Source organism: Triticum aestivum, chromosome 1D (assembly GCF_018294505.1).
Source record: "Triticum aestivum cultivar Chinese Spring chromosome 1D, IWGSC CS RefSeq v2.1, whole genome shotgun sequence".
NCBI classification, from domain to species: Eukaryota; Viridiplantae; Streptophyta; class Magnoliopsida; order Poales; family Poaceae; genus Triticum; species Triticum aestivum.
This window is the reverse complement of record NC_057796.1, coordinates 77458523-77473711: the sequence shown is the minus strand read 5'-3', so window position 1 is coordinate 77473711 and position 15189 is coordinate 77458523. Positions and strand designations below refer to the sequence as shown.

Genomic DNA, 15189 nt, shown 5'->3' with positions numbered 1-15189 from the left:
AACACATGACATGAACGCACACATGCGTGAACATGCTGCCTGGAGCAGAGAGACGAGGGATGGTCGGCCCGAACAAAGGATACATCACAGCTAAACCTACCAAGCCCGAACCAAGAGCGACAATGTCGAACCAGCTAGTATTCCAACATCACCTAAGCCAAAACCGGCGACAACGCGAGTGAGCAAGGTAGCACCTTCAAGAAGGAAGTCCACGACGAGACACCATCGCCATCCGGTCCGGAGGAACAAGAGCTAGGGTTTCCCCTGAGCTCAAAGAGGGGAGAAGCCGAGGGCCTTCACAACGCCTCCAAGAAGGAAATGACATCCGCAGACGCCGCCGCTGCCAGCACCAGCAAGCCGAGCAATGATTTCTCCCTGGCCTAAGCTGAGCAATCCCATAGTCGCTGTATCTGGAGTCAGAGATGAGGAAGCCAACGCTGGTTGGAGACACCATGTCGGAAGGGGGTTAGCGGGGCTGCACTTGCCGTCAGAGGGTGGCACCGCCTTTGGACCCACAAGCGTTGGATCTGGCAAAAGGGTGGGTTTCGAGGCGTACAGGGTAGGGCAGGCGGCGAAGCTAACCACGAGGGGGTGGGGCGACGGCGATCGGCAATGCCGACAAGCAGGGACTGGAGGGACACAGATCCATGTTGCCGTGGCCGTAGCCATCGGGACATCGGGAAAAACAGATTGAGGAGATAGATATATCATGGCCTCTCCCTCAAAAAAAAAACAGATTGTCCAATCCTTTCCCATTTTTTTGTGGGGGGCTTTCCTTTTCCTTTAAAGTAACAGAACTTGGGTAAGAAACAAGAATGCATGGGTGTGAGTCGTGCTTGAAATGGGGCGACATTAACTTGTCAGGCCTAAGGCACGCTGGAGAGCGGCTGAGGAGCTTTATATCTAAGGCCCTGTTTTGTTTGGGCTTTTGCGTCTACTTTTGCATCTTTTTCACATTGATAAAAAAAGAAAAAACTCCTAAATAGGTGCTTTTTGCTTCAGCTTTTGGCTTATACCATCGTATAAAAATATTGATTCGAAGCAAAAAGGCCATATTTAGGAGTTTTTGTGGGTTTTTTTTTGCCAAAGTGGAACAGCTGCAAAAGCAGAAGGAAGATCCCAAACAAACAGGGCCTAAGATCAGTTAGATAAGAGGGAGGATGCATGAGGTCGCAGTTTGTTGAAAGCTGAACCCATCAGAAGTCTGGAATTCTTTGTCAAGAGACCAAGAATTTGAGGAACACATTCTTTGCTGGAGCTACGCTCTAGTCTGACTGTTCTACGAGACTGCATAATAACACTAACACTCCTACACGAACTAGGTATATAAACGGTAAAGCTGTAACTGTTGTGCGCTGTTTTGACTATATGGATATAACAGAATGCGTTACACTGCATTTGTCACCTGTCGGACAAAGCACACACAGTGATTAGATAATGGCAGCTTGAGTGGTCAGGTTAGATCACCACGGCCTACCGATTTTTGCATAGTATATCTTGAAAGGGTGATTGTAAAATGAAGGTATTGCTAACCAACGAACTCTCATGAATGGGGATATGTAGCGGGGTCAGATTAGCTCAGCTCCCCGGAACTGGACCAAATATGGAGCTCACGAGTCATTCTTCATAGAAACGGAAGGCACATTTGCTGGGAAAGTTGTGACTGGGCACATTTATTGCTGTACAAGGACATAACTATCAGAAGGTACTTGCTCACAGAAATGAAAGGCACAATGATCTCCTAGAACATGTATGGAATTACATAAAGGTATCTCTTTTTTTTGCAGCTCACAGTTTCAGCAAGAATGTGCGTATCTCCATGGGCCCCAGCTCGACAACAAGGGCTTGATTGTCAACCGGTCTACCGGTAATTGGGGCAGGACTACTTTCAGTGTCTCCAACAACCCTCCACTTGAGCTTCCTCATCGCTGACTTCTTTTGGTTGGCGGACAGGTTAGTTTCAGTCAATTCCTTGATCTGCGCAATGGAACAGCACTGAGCAAGTGAGCGTTTCGGGCTAGATCTCTTTCCGAAAGGAAAAATACTCATGAGTATAATTCATGCAACATAACTTTTTTTTACAACAAATTCTTATCATGCAAAGAGATAAAGTACAATAAATTACTTACGGTTCTCTTTCCAAACAATTTTTTCAGTTCAACTTTTGCCATCACTGAGTACTGTGGGTCCTCTGCAGCCTGCAACTCCGACAAAAGATTATTCAGTGAACCAAGTAGAAATAAATATGATATAAACTACAGTTATGTAAAGTAGGAATATACCTGAAACAAATGTGCCAAGCGGAGAAGTGCGGTACCATCATCGAGACTCTGAAATATTAAGCCATACTCTGTTAGTGACTAATAGATGCTATCAATATTAAGATATATAAGGTCCGAGATAAATAGTTGTTTTTTTGAGGAATAGATAAATAAATTATGAACCTGCAAGGTGATGATTGCCACATTATCAGGAAGACTGTAATTTGCATTCATCATGCTCGCTTTCACAACACTGTAGGATTTCCAACTGCTCTCATCCTGTAAGAACAATATTACAACTGTAGGAATAATGACATGAAAATACTTAAGAAAACAGGCTGACAGAACTATACAAATATACCTCATGAGCGAAACCAAGAAGAAAGGGTGAATAAACTTTTTGTCCTTGTGTCCTTCGCCAGTGAGCTCCATGTCCAAGCTTGTTGACATTGACATAATAAGTACCCCTAGCCTGTAAGAGTTTGTATGAGGCAGAGTTAAGTCTCTGCAGGGGAAACAGTACGGTGTCCTACTGTGTGTATTTGTTGATTTTTATATAGTGAACTTGGTGCGATGTCAGGTCGGTACTGGAGGAAATAGAAATGGATACAATGCTGTGAGTGAATGTATACCACGAGCCCGTCACATTTGCTGTCAACGCAAACAGTTTCATCGAGTGGCTCCCCAACACCTCTGCCATCATCATAAAGTATACGCCTGACATGCACAGTATCATGATTAGAGGTTGAGCGTACAAGGGCGTGCTGAAATTGGTTACACAGATTTGTGATTGACTTCAATAGGTTGGTAACAAAGTTGGTAAAGATCTCTATAGTTAATAGTACACATTAAACAGTATATTACATAGTAAGTTCGAAAATAGGTGGTTCCAAAAGAGATAAATGAGAAACTGCTACTTTTAGCTGTTTTGTAATGGACACATTGGCATTTCTTTGTAGTTCAAGCTGTCTGCTAGCTTCAAGACAATGCTACCATAGTTAGATATAGAAACCAACTAAAATTGGAACGGCCTATCCTGGTAAACAACACAAATATGGTACTTCAATAGAAGCTATAATACCTGTGGAACATCATTTCTATTTGACCATCCTGAATGCTTGAAGCTCCAACAGCACGATCAACAAGGACACTAAGTTCATATTTCCCATCTGTTACATACATTCCGAGATTGACCTGTAATGTCAACACGAGAGAAAAATCTATAAGAAAATAAAACTCTTTAAATAACAACAACCACGAAAGCATGATGAAATAGGAAATTTTATTTGGGGAACCAAAAATGAGGGAGTGTCACACATAGTCCTGAAAATAAATGCTCTCTTATACTCCCTCCGTTCCAAAATAGATGACCCGACTTTATACTAACTTTAGTACAAAGTTAGTATAAAGTTGGGTCATCTATTTTGGAACGGAGGGAGTACATCCTTTTTCCCTGGTGGCTTCGCTATATACAGGTGTAAAATTATTCCAGCTTTATGCCTACTGATGACAGAATTATATAATGAAGTACATAATCTTGTAATTGTTATTTTAAAACGGAGGTAAAATATTTGTAATCAAAAGGAGTTTGACGGAAGTTTCAAAAAGCAAAGAAGAGACATAGCTAGCTCTACTTTTAGAATAATCTATATTAAAAGTATTATTATGATATATTGGAAATCAAAGAGTATCTCGGTATTAAAATGTGAATATTGTTCATACGGGATAGTAATTTCCTGCAACCGGTTGAGTCACTTGAAGATCCCAATCTTCCCTGTAGTCTCTCACCTATAGATGAAATCACAAAGAACGTGGGTGTAAAAGGAGAGTACAGAGATTCAAAAGTCAAACGTATTAAATTCAGGTAGATGTTCAGTAGGGCCTTAACAGTCACCCATAAAATAATTCAGGAAAAATATGAGAAGGTTGGCTTATGATATATTCCGTATTTAAGAATATTTCATACAGTAAGATGAATTTTTACCAAGGTACAAAGAAATTAACTAGATCGTAACAAATATCTGAAGCATAACTCATATTGATAGTTACCCTCTTGAGAAAATCCCTTCCATTAGAATCTGTATAAAAAGTGTGGTTTGTGACCATATTTGCTGTCAGTCTTGTGATGACCTCCTTTCCTATGCCATCATTGACCGGGATTGGCCCAATCTTTCACATATGAGAGGAAAAACAAAATAAACTTCAGTGCATGTTCAATAATGATGGATGTCATTTTTTCTGGAATGGAGAAATACAATTCAGGCCCTTATTCTCCGAGGTAGTGGAAATTACTAACCGTGTATTCTACTTCAGCATGCTCCTTATCCTTATATAGTCTTGTAACCTAGACATAGAATATTTTAAAAGATAATCAAAGAGAGCTTTATCATAATTAATATATTACACCTGAAAAAAAAAGATGTTGACATGAAGGCACGAGGGATTGACAAGTCATAACTGAAACTGTACTAGAAGGCAATTACAGCTAAAGTAATTTCGAAGGAGTTGGAGAACGTGATATGGCTGCTAGCTCGACATGGCGAGTGATGACCGCCTTCTGCTCTTGCATGGCAGTGGCACAATTTTTAAGGCAAAGTTCAGCGATGATGCAATTGGGAAAGATGGCGTAGGTGGCCCTGGTGACGAGGGCATCCGGATCAAGGACGAGCTTGACAAGCCCAGTGGAGATCACAAAAACTATTGTACTAGAGTTTGGAAGAGGCTCTTTCCTCGGGTAAAATAGAAGAATTGTTTTCTATTGTAACTTGATTTATTCTTCATACGGTTTCCCTGAATCAAATATAAGTAAAAAAATCGTATATCTTATCTTTGTATGGCTTAAGGCCGAAACCAAAGCTTCCACTGAGAGATCATAGGGATCTTCTTCATAACTTGATGCTTGGATGGACCATGTATTACATAACAAATTTGGACGACCCACTACTTCTCACCTGAACAGGAGCCACATTGGGTCGAGACATCAAGAAGTTTAGCCTTAGCCACATGATATGTTCTTTTCGTGGTGACCTATAGTCATCTATCTTTTCAGAAAATCTTAGCACATAAAAGTGCAACAGCAGAGAAGGCTAAAATTAGTGTTGTGGTTTTAGTTCAAATTTGAATTAAACCACGACACTTATTTTAGATCGGAGGGAGTAGCAAATAGATTCCGTGTAATGCTATTAATATAGGCTCAAAATTAATCTTAATCCTTGATATGAGTAAATTTATATCTGACCTGATAAATCCACGGGCTGAATTGCTGGTGGACTTCATCAACCAGAGGTCCACGGATGACTTTTAACGGTACCTAATATAAAATAGACATAAATCAATAGATCACATAGAAAATGTATTTAAAGTTTTTAAATACTAAATAATGCAGAAGTGAAGTTACTCAAGTAACATTAGAAAGGTAATCCAAGAACTCAAGTGCTATCTCTTTGTTGGGTGTGGGTTAGTGTGTGAGATGGTACGGGAGAACATGACTAGCTAGTAGAGCTCATGTGTGAGTCAAGTTGTAAGCCCATGTTGAGTTGTATATATATTATATATAGGTCTAAAAGGCATGACGAACAGTCAAAATATAATCCAGTTACTCCTAGGGATCAAACCATCCAGAAATTTCCCCCAAAATCCACATCTTTTATAATAGCCCGAGAGACTAACTGGATTATATTTTGACTGTTCGTCATGCCTTTTAGACCTATATAGTTCAAGTCTTGTGATGTTAGGTACCAAAAGGGAACAATAATAGATACCATGGTTTCATTCGCTCTATAGTTTGCAGAAAATATATCAGCAAAGAAGTTGTACTAAATCAGCGACACTTATTTTGGGATGGAGGGAGTACTATTTATTGTATCTTTTGGAGGTATGTGATCAACAACTGTAGTTTGCTGAGAAGATAAACTAATGCAGAAAAATACATAAAGCACAAGTAATTTTGGAGCTAATGTTAATAATATACACTGCTTTTAAATGGTGCATAGATGAACAGATAAAAAATTGAACTTAAACGTGCAAGTTAGTATTACCGATCTTGAAACAACAGTCGGTGTAGACCCATCTGGTCTAAAAATATAAGCTCCAGATGCCTGGATTAAAACATATACAGACAAATAATAAACGTGTGAAACAGGTATAATTTAATAAAGAAAAAATTAGCTCCATAATGAAACCTGTGAATCCGCGCCATCACCATTATTTGAACCATACCAAAGAAAGCTCTGTTGAATTGGTAAATCCACCTAAAATAGATATAAAATTTTGCTACTGCATATCAGGATGAATAAACATGTGGTAGGACTCCTGTAACTTGCGAACATAATAAATTTCTTTAAACTCCGCATACAAAAGCAGTAAGGAAAAGCAATGTTGGTCGACTATGAGAATTATCTTCCGGCAATAATTTTCAATACCATGTATTATGGACGGCATATTGCTTAGCTTGCAAAGTATGCAATGCATAAACAGGTACAAGCTAAATCGAATTTTATATGATGTAACATTCTTTGTAACAAAATATTAGACAAAGTGGTCTGGCCAACAATGGTAAATTATAGGGCAGTGTTTGTTCATGCCATTGCAAAGACACCTGCTTCGGCAAGGATTCAGGTTTGCATTGCAACTTTGTGAAGAGCTCTATCTCTCCTATCCGCTGCGATGCCGTCGATCTCCAACTGGTCCTCGACATCCGGGCCAGCCCAGTGCGTCAGTTTCTGACCAATGGCCTGCGGAAGTCTGACCTCCAGCCCCTGATCGACAAGATCACCGGCCTCTGTGTATCAGATGGTCTCATTTGACCTATTGCCATGGTCTATCAACGGTATCGACAGGTGCTACGCACGACAAATCTTCCAGAGTGTCCGCGTTGGGATGGACGAGCGCAGAGCGGTGGAGTCGTTGGGCGCCGTGGTGGCGTCGACGGATGGCCGGACTGGCAAGAATGATGCGGATCTCTCTCCTGAAGACGGGACAACGGTTCGATGATGATGGCGGCCTCTAAAACATCTGCAAGGGGTGTACGCTTTAGGTTTGCCGCACCAATTGTTTGTTCCGATACGTTAGATGGATGGATCGGCGACGACATCGGCTTTAGATATGGGGAGTGAGAGCACTCCACGTTATCAAGTTTGTAGGTGTGAGTGGTGGCTTCGGGTGGTTTGATGTATGTTCTTGTCAGACCCTCGTGGAATAATTAATAAAGATGGCTGCATGCATCGATTGATGCAGAGGCCGGGGGTTTAACCTCCATTTCCAAAAAAAAAAAAAATCAACGGTATCGACAAGTTTTGCCGCGGCTTCTTCTGGCGTGGCGCGGAGGAATCCAAAGGTGGGTACTGCCTCGTCGCCTGGAACGTTGCCTGCTCACCACGTGCATCGGGAGGCCTCGGCATTCACAACCCGCGGCTGCTCAATAAGGCTCTTGCATCAGATCAGTAGTCCACGACAAGCCATGGCAAGGGATGTCAATCTCCATTCCCCGCGAAGCAGAGGATCTATTCCTTGTCCCTAGGCCACAAATCCGGGCTACCTTTCTTCCATGATTGGTAGATCAGCAGGCGTAGCATCTCCCAGAAACCAAATCTGGTGCCCTCCGTTCGCTTGGCAAGATGGCTTCTGCCCCATCCACCTTGCTGCCAGCTCTCTGACCAAGCGCTGGAGGACCTGAGCCACATCATGCTGCAGTGCTCCTTCTCCAGGGAGGTTTTGGTACTCCATCCTGCTTTTCGATGACCCTTGAGTGATTCACTCCTAGCGCTGCAACCTCTCTACGGAATGGTAGCCGGCGCTTAGCGTGGCTGTGGCGCCAAACTGCTGGAAGGAGGTGAGCTCACTGATCATCCTCTGCACGTGATTGCTCTGGCTGGAGCTGAACAAGCGTGTCTACAAGGTGGCCACCATACCGGCACCATATTTTTCTTTTGGCTAGTGCCTATACCAACCTATCTAGCAAATACTACATAATTTCTCACAATGATACCTACCTGCAACCGCACTACGATTGCTCAAATTTGAACATGTAAATTGAGAAGAAGAAAAACTGTTTCATTATCTAATTTTGTACACACACATACATATTGATGAATAACGGTCTTTAATTAATCTTTTATACTAAACTATTTGTGAAATTTTACTGGATGTTAATCGATTTACTTTTTTTAGCAGAACCAGAATGTGTTAGGACTCACTCCTGTGATAGAATTGAACATCCGTGTAAGTTGTCCAGATGCTGACGAAAATGTCATCTTTAGAGACCCTGGTCCAACTTCAACTGTGTCTTTGCTTGGAGAAGCGATGCTTGAGACATACCCCATTCTGTTAGATCCTGGATAGTTCAATGGTAAATGATGTATAACTAATGAAATAAACTAATAATAAACATTCAGATGAAGACCATATTTTTTATATTGACCTAGCAAAGAATGTAAACACTAATCATATTTGTAGTGTGTTGTATTTGTAGGAACCATAAATTTCTGCCTAGTGATTAACGTTGATGTTAGTGAAGATAACAAAAAAAAATTGAAAGCTCATTATTAGTCTGAAGATAACTGAAGCATACATCGCATGCTTTATTATCTGCACATATGAAGAAAAACATAGTAAAAATATATTCTCTTGTAATATCCTGTTATCCAGTTCATCACCTTCACCAGAAATATATTATAGCATCACTACATTGCCCATAAACAAAAGTTTCTTTGCTTTAACAAGAATAAAATCAAGCTGCCTTTCCTAGTGGGAAATTCACAATTTGATCAAAAGAATATAAATCAGAAAATAATATCTTAAGCAGATGCAATTTCACCTGCTCCCTTGGGCTTTGAGACGAAGTAAGTATTCCACCCCATTGGTGGCACAGAAGCTTGAAATACTAGCCAATACTTTGGGGGTTTGTCTGTATTGATTCCGAGATAAGCCTTCACATACAACTTCCTTAAATTGCTAGTCACATTATCAACCTCAACTAGTTGTGAGTCGACAAAACTTCCATCAGAGCCTTTTACGACTAGGTGTAAGTCATTGACCTGAAAAGGGAAAATAATTATGGGTATGCACAAGTAAATTAGCTCAAGAACCTTAAAAATGGGTACAAGCCTTGACGGCATATTTCTTTCTGCATGTCACAAAGTACCAAAAGGTTTTGAAACAATTGAGGGCATATTTATCTCTTGGTGATCCTCAATACACTTCATCTGTATTGTTCTGTTACAGAGAACAAAAATCTATTGGATAAAAGTGCACACTATAGGTTTAGACGCATACCGGAACCCGTATGAAGTCACTATGTTCCCATCCAAGAGGATTATAAGCAGTTATAACCTGCAGAAGATAAAGAGGATTATAAGCAGTTATAACCTGCAGAAGATAAACTAAGTACGTGCAATATCATAACTGGCAAACATTACGTTAAAACAGAAAGTACTTACTAAACCCTTTCCTCCTGAAATTTGTTCCTCAGTTGAAGGGCAGTAGCTTATATTGAGAAGTTGGCACTAAAAGAATTATTTGCCAATGGAACTGTTAGATCACGTAAACATATTCGGCAAACAAACTAGGCTATGTGTAAAGAGTAATGTGCTGTGCTAAAACAGAGCCAAATAATTAATGCTAAATAAGATCATACTGTCGTGTTCCCTTTCGAGATGAAGAAAGGTGATGTCGAAATATATGTACAAACAGAATGTGATAATCATAAGCACTATTACAGAAAATAAAGTCCATCCTAACTCACCTGAGTAAACTTTACTGCTGGAGACATACATGTTCCTTTAGAGCTTGTCAGACAAGACAAAGCAGTATTTACACCTTTCTCGACCTACAAGATATGAATAGCCACTCCGTTATTTTGTTTGGAAAACCAAAAGAGCCTTGTCACCAAAGCATTTCTGCAAGAGAAAATTATGAACCTGGGATGCTCCGAGAGCAAGGCGTTTCGAGTAATCATCAGTTGTGTGTTGTTTTGCTGTTCCTGAGACGGCATCATGATGCTGGGCGATTCCCAGTGCGTCCTCCAAGCTAGAAGTGAACGATCCTCCCACAAGAAATTCTATTTGACGTGCAGCCTGTTAGGAAAGGCCATTTTCCTAAAATTAGCTACTTCCAAACTGAAATATATGATATTTAATCATCACAATTCTGTTGTTGTAGGTTTGTATTAAAAATATATTATACCAGGTAATATCCACTGAGCATTCGAACATATCCCTTGAAAGTTGGGCGGCTCGTAAAATACCCAGTCCAGTAAGCATTGGTTGAATCAGCATATCTGAAATTTGAAATAGCATAAGGGCATAAAGAATGAACTCTTATCATTTCAATGAGTATCAATAACTTACGGGAAATAATCATCTTGTTTGAGTGGCCAAGATTCATTTGATGCATGTTTTGCATCAGTGTAAATGGATGGAGTGGAATACAGCGCATGCACTCGTCCATCCTGCGGTGTTCAGGACATAATTTCTTATCTTCAAATACTTTCAGGACATTAGTTAACCATGTATATCATCGAATTGCATAGATAATTCACTTTAACTAATGTGTTCAGTAGATGTTAAGATTTTTTTATAGGAGGAATATGGAATTAGTTATGTATGTTCTTCTCTTCCTGAATGAAATGCAGTCTTGTAACCCTGCCACTATATATGAACATAGGGGCATCAAGCAAAGCTCATAAATATTATGCATGTACTTATAATATATAAAAAAATTCTTGCCCCCTGATTGGGATGTTCACTAGGTTCCAGAGCTGTGTTGTGTTCTCCCAGATTTTAGGCTTGTAAATACTGTTTTTACTTTTCAATATATCGAAACGCAAAAGCTTTGAATTTTATTGAAAAAATATGTGGTTTACCGTTCAAGAAAAGTATGAGAGTAAGCGGAATGCCAAGAAAACCAGAACAGTATACACAAAAGCTTGAGAGCCTCAACTAGTCAACTGGCATTCTGACAGTTGAGATCTATTAACCAGCATACCTTGTTCACGTAATGAATAAGTCTATCCATATTCCGGAACCAGGATTCAGCATACTGATAATTAAAATCATCACCCATGGTCCACATTATGTGGTTTGTACGCGTAACGTTTGCCTGATTAATAGAAACACCAGAAGTTAGATCCAGGTTTTTGTTCAAAATCTACTTCCAAATTGGTCGAGTAAACCAAAAGCTTCTACAACAAATGAAAGTTTACCTGTGCTATGGCTGCAGAAACAAAATCATTAACGCGTTGCTCAACATTGGTGTCGAACAGCAATGGGTCGTCCTACAAATGATTGTTAATGAATATTAAATATGTTAGAGTTTCTCCCAAGAACTAGAGATCACTGAAACTGCTTGCCTAAAGCCATATACCTGAACAGGTGTCATGTCATTCAAAACTTCAAAACTAAACCCATCGGGAGGGCTATAATGGACAGGAAATGCATTTGTAAAGATCTGCAGTTCAGTCATACATTTAAATGAACAGAATACACGCCAATATTTTCAACATAATCATACATGCTGATGAATAGAATGCATATAATTATTTCCAACAGAAGAATACTATGTAGTAACCTGAGAAGATGAACCAAATGTTCTTGAGCCCTGCCATATAACTTCCAGGCCTTTATCGTCTTTACGCTTTGCCCTATCTTGGTAATCAATTCTTGCAAAGTGCACCGAATCAAAACCAAGCTACAGTTACAACAAAAAAGCAAATATAAAATCTCCGCATTATAGGAATGTTCCAGGAAGAGATATAAGATCACAAATAAAATTATGAAACAAGATTAAATGTTTTTCAATCAGTCATCATATCACAACATAAAACAGAGGAGTAAACTTTACCAGCATAAGGCAGGAGTACCTGTAACTCCAGACTAGTAAATGAAAATTAACTAGTGCTGGTCTAATGGTAAAGGGAGACCATGATGCGACCAAGTTGACAAATCACTAATGAAGTTTAATCAGACCCACCTACTCAATCTTGGCCCACTTTACCATGACTCCGATCAAAGATCTGTTTAGCTATTAACCAAACCATATAAAAATGAGAGATTAAACAAGGGGCTACGTGTGTAACTAAATTATCTCCTGGAAGAAATCTCAACCATGACAATCCACCTGGAAAAAACTGGAGTTTTCAAATCCTGTTGTATTTACCTCTTGTTTTGCAAAAATATGTCGAACTTAGAGGAATCAGATTGCAATGAACTGAGATGTGAAAAAAAATCAGTCCAACTGTATAATTTATAGGCATGCGGCATGCTTACTATACTGAATTCACATTATCCTTCTGAGAGCAGAGGCAAGATGCTAACACAAAAAGGCTACTAAGTTCTGATGTTCCGAGGAACAGTCATGTTTTTGTATTACAATAATATAGCAAAAGACATTACAAAATACTGAATGCTCAGATCGGACTGTGACTTCAGTCAAATCAAGGCAAGACGAAATCACTAGAATCACTTACATAGCCAAACTACAGTACTACACTTCCAATATACATCCATCTATGCATATGAAGCAAATTATTATACTTGCCTAATAAAATAGAGCATCTTGATTTCAACAAAATCTTAAGGAGAACTGCACACAACTACATTTGCATAAATGCATGCCCATCTAGATCTTGATGCCAACAGAATGCAGGGATTTCATAGAGTTGTATCTTCTACTTGGTCCGTGTGTCATTTTATACTAGTAATCTAGTACTTCAATGCTTTCAGAACAATCTGGAAATGTGATGTTAACATTACCTCTGTTCCTAGCAAATAAGCTTGCACAGCAGAATGACCGAAAGGATCGATTTGCCAGCCAGCTCTTGGAGTCTTGTTGAATTGTTTTTTAATCACCCGATGACCAAGTGTGGTCTGATCAATCATGTCAATATAATGGGTGGCAGCTTCATCATGCATACACCACCCACCATTTCTGAATCGTAATATCCAAAGTTTATCGAAATTATATATTATATATATGCTTATTTATTTATTTATAAAAGATCCAAGGAAATAATGAAATCACATTACATACATGAACTCGAGCTGACCAGAATCAACTAGCTTGTGCACCATGGCCTGGATTTGTGGGCTTTTCTCTACCCACCACCTTTGGAAGAAGGCCTAAATGCAAAAGACATAAGTCATATTCAGAGTTACGAAGATTCAATATAACTTATCAAGTAACATAAAGAGAAACAATTTTCTGGCCATCAAACAGTGGTCTAGATCCATTTCATATTTTTGAGATTTAAAACATCTAATAAGCCCCTAATTAAAATCTGTGATTCATGACAACCAAATTATAGGGGCTAACATCCTGTGTCAAGTTTAAGTGTTTTTATGTCTAAATTGAGTGGTGGTGAAATGGGCAAAGTGAGGTAACCCCACTTCAGATGTTAAGATTGGGGAAAACAAGGGCCATTCTAGCTTGTGTGATTCGATGTTTCCATAAGCTACCTTTTTTCTTCCAAGATTTTTCTTATTTCTTTATTTTCTACTGTATGTAACTTCCACAAGAGACGTTGTACATTCATATATACCATGTCACTGGATACTGCGGCTGATTCATACGGCCAATCATTACAAGCCAACAGAAGGATGAACAGTCCTATATATAGAGTCATCGAGCAAGATATGGTCATTATAATATCGTTTCCGGATAAGCTGATCACGTGAACGGTGTGGCCCCACCACCGAATTAACTAGATGGGGTTGCCGACTTGCACTGAAACAGCGGGTTTGATTCGTGCTCTTTTAAAACGAGACCACCCATCCGTGACACAAGCAAGCAACAATGACTGTTCAATCATTACTGTGTCCAATCATGATGACGAGGTAAAAAAAAGATAGGAGTAATTCCGTGGGCAAAGGCAAACAGAAACAAGGGAAGAAACGTCCAAAGCAAAGGGGAGGAGAATTCGATGGGGAATTGGGGCGAGCACGTGACCTGCTCCGCGACGACGAACTTGCGGCCGGGGTCCCTGGCCAGCGCGTCCACCACGGAGTCCAGCGTGTTCATCACGCACGCGCCCTGCAGCAATGCACGCAGACGGGAGAAATCACGAACCACGGCCATGGAAGACGGCGAGCGAGAGCGGGGTGCGGGGGGGAGGGAGGGAGGGAGGCGGCGCACCTGGATGGAGTTGTTGGACCCGACGTAGTACTGGTCGACGGTCTTGAGCCAGCCGACGTCGTCGTGGGAGTGCGGCACCAGGTGCACGTTCAGCAGCCCGGCCACCGTCCCCGCGCTCGTGTTGTACGCCACGTACCCGTGCGCCTCCCTCGCCGCCGCCACGGCGGCGAGCAGAACCACCAGGACCAGCGGCAGCGCCATGGCTTTGGGTCCTCGGTGCCTCCGTGCGAAATGGTCAGCTTCGCTCGCTTTGTTCCCTCGGGAGTGGGGCGGCGGAGTGGCCTAAATACAGCGGTGGGGCGTGCGCTGGCTGGCCGGCCGGCTGGCGGGCATTTGTGCCTTTGTGGAATGTCGATTTGTTTTACTGTGGAGTCGCCGGCAGTCAAGGAAAGGGCGCTGGCCACCGATAGATAGCAGGTCCATGCGTGTGTACCAAACCGAAAGAGTAAAATACCGGTGTCTTCGATTGAAATTTTGGAAGATCAATTCATTGATTTTTTTTCCAATCGGAAATCTTTGGTTCATAGAAATAGATTCATCAAAGATTTCAATGTAGTACTCCCTAATTTCCGGTTAGGCTTATATCTTATTTAGACACATGGAATTAATTGTTATATTTATTAGCTTAATGGTCGTGCGGTGCCACCCTGGCCACCCTGTAGCTCCGCCCCGTCCTCATGCGGGTCATGTGGTGAGTTGTAGAAATTTATTGAATACAACTTGATGATACGACATACTCTGAAGCAAATACAACAAATGCAGATGCGGTCCCCTTGAATGAGATAAGCTATCTTGGGACATA

The 15189-nt window shown here is 40.7% G+C and overlaps 1 protein-coding gene across 2 annotated transcripts; it reads right to left on the bottom strand.

Moving 5' to 3' along the window:
- Window positions 1-1623: 1623 nt before the first annotated feature.
- LOC123180408 (alpha-mannosidase) lies at window positions 1624-14775 on the bottom strand. 2 transcript variants are annotated; one of them, XM_044592454.1, is made up of 29 exons: window positions 14388-14775; window positions 14202-14285; window positions 13287-13375; window positions 13010-13184; window positions 11826-11945; window positions 11622-11705; window positions 11461-11532; window positions 11244-11357; window positions 10607-10707; window positions 10443-10536; window positions 10178-10333; window positions 10003-10086; window positions 9698-9763; window positions 9534-9626; window positions 9076-9295; window positions 8456-8592; window positions 6443-6511; window positions 6299-6358; window positions 5500-5571; window positions 4558-4605; window positions 4311-4430; window positions 3984-4049; window positions 3343-3455; window positions 2894-2978; window positions 2623-2733; window positions 2445-2540; window positions 2283-2330; window positions 2130-2198; window positions 1624-1977 (listed from the first exon to the last, which is right to left on the bottom strand). In XM_044592454.1, exons 1-29 carry the CDS (start codon window positions 14586-14588, stop codon window positions 1789-1791), a joined length of 3036 nt encoding a protein of 1011 aa, XP_044448389.1. In that variant the 5' UTR covers window positions 14589-14775; the 3' UTR covers window positions 1624-1788. The 2 variants fall into 2 exon arrangements, with proteins under 2 accessions (XP_044448389.1, XP_044448390.1); XM_044592455.1 differs by having other exon boundaries at window positions 9534-9590; window positions 14388-14773.
- Between the last annotated feature and the right edge of the window lie 414 nt (window positions 14776-15189).

Excerpts from the sequence above, each read along its gene's own strand:
- LOC123180408 (XM_044592454.1), bottom strand. The coding sequence starts at position 14,588 with ATGGCGCTGCCGCTGGTCCTGGTGGTTCTGCTCGCCGCCGTGGCGGCG. Across the intron at positions 10,087-10,177 it reads TTGCTCTCGGAGCATCCCAG|GTCGAGAAAGGTGTAAATAC; the intron begins GTTCATAATTTT and ends CATATCTTGTAG. Across the intron at positions 5,572-6,298 it reads CGACTGTTGTTTCAAGATCG|GTACCGTTAAAAGTCATCCG; the intron begins GTAATACTAACT and ends ATTTTATATTAG.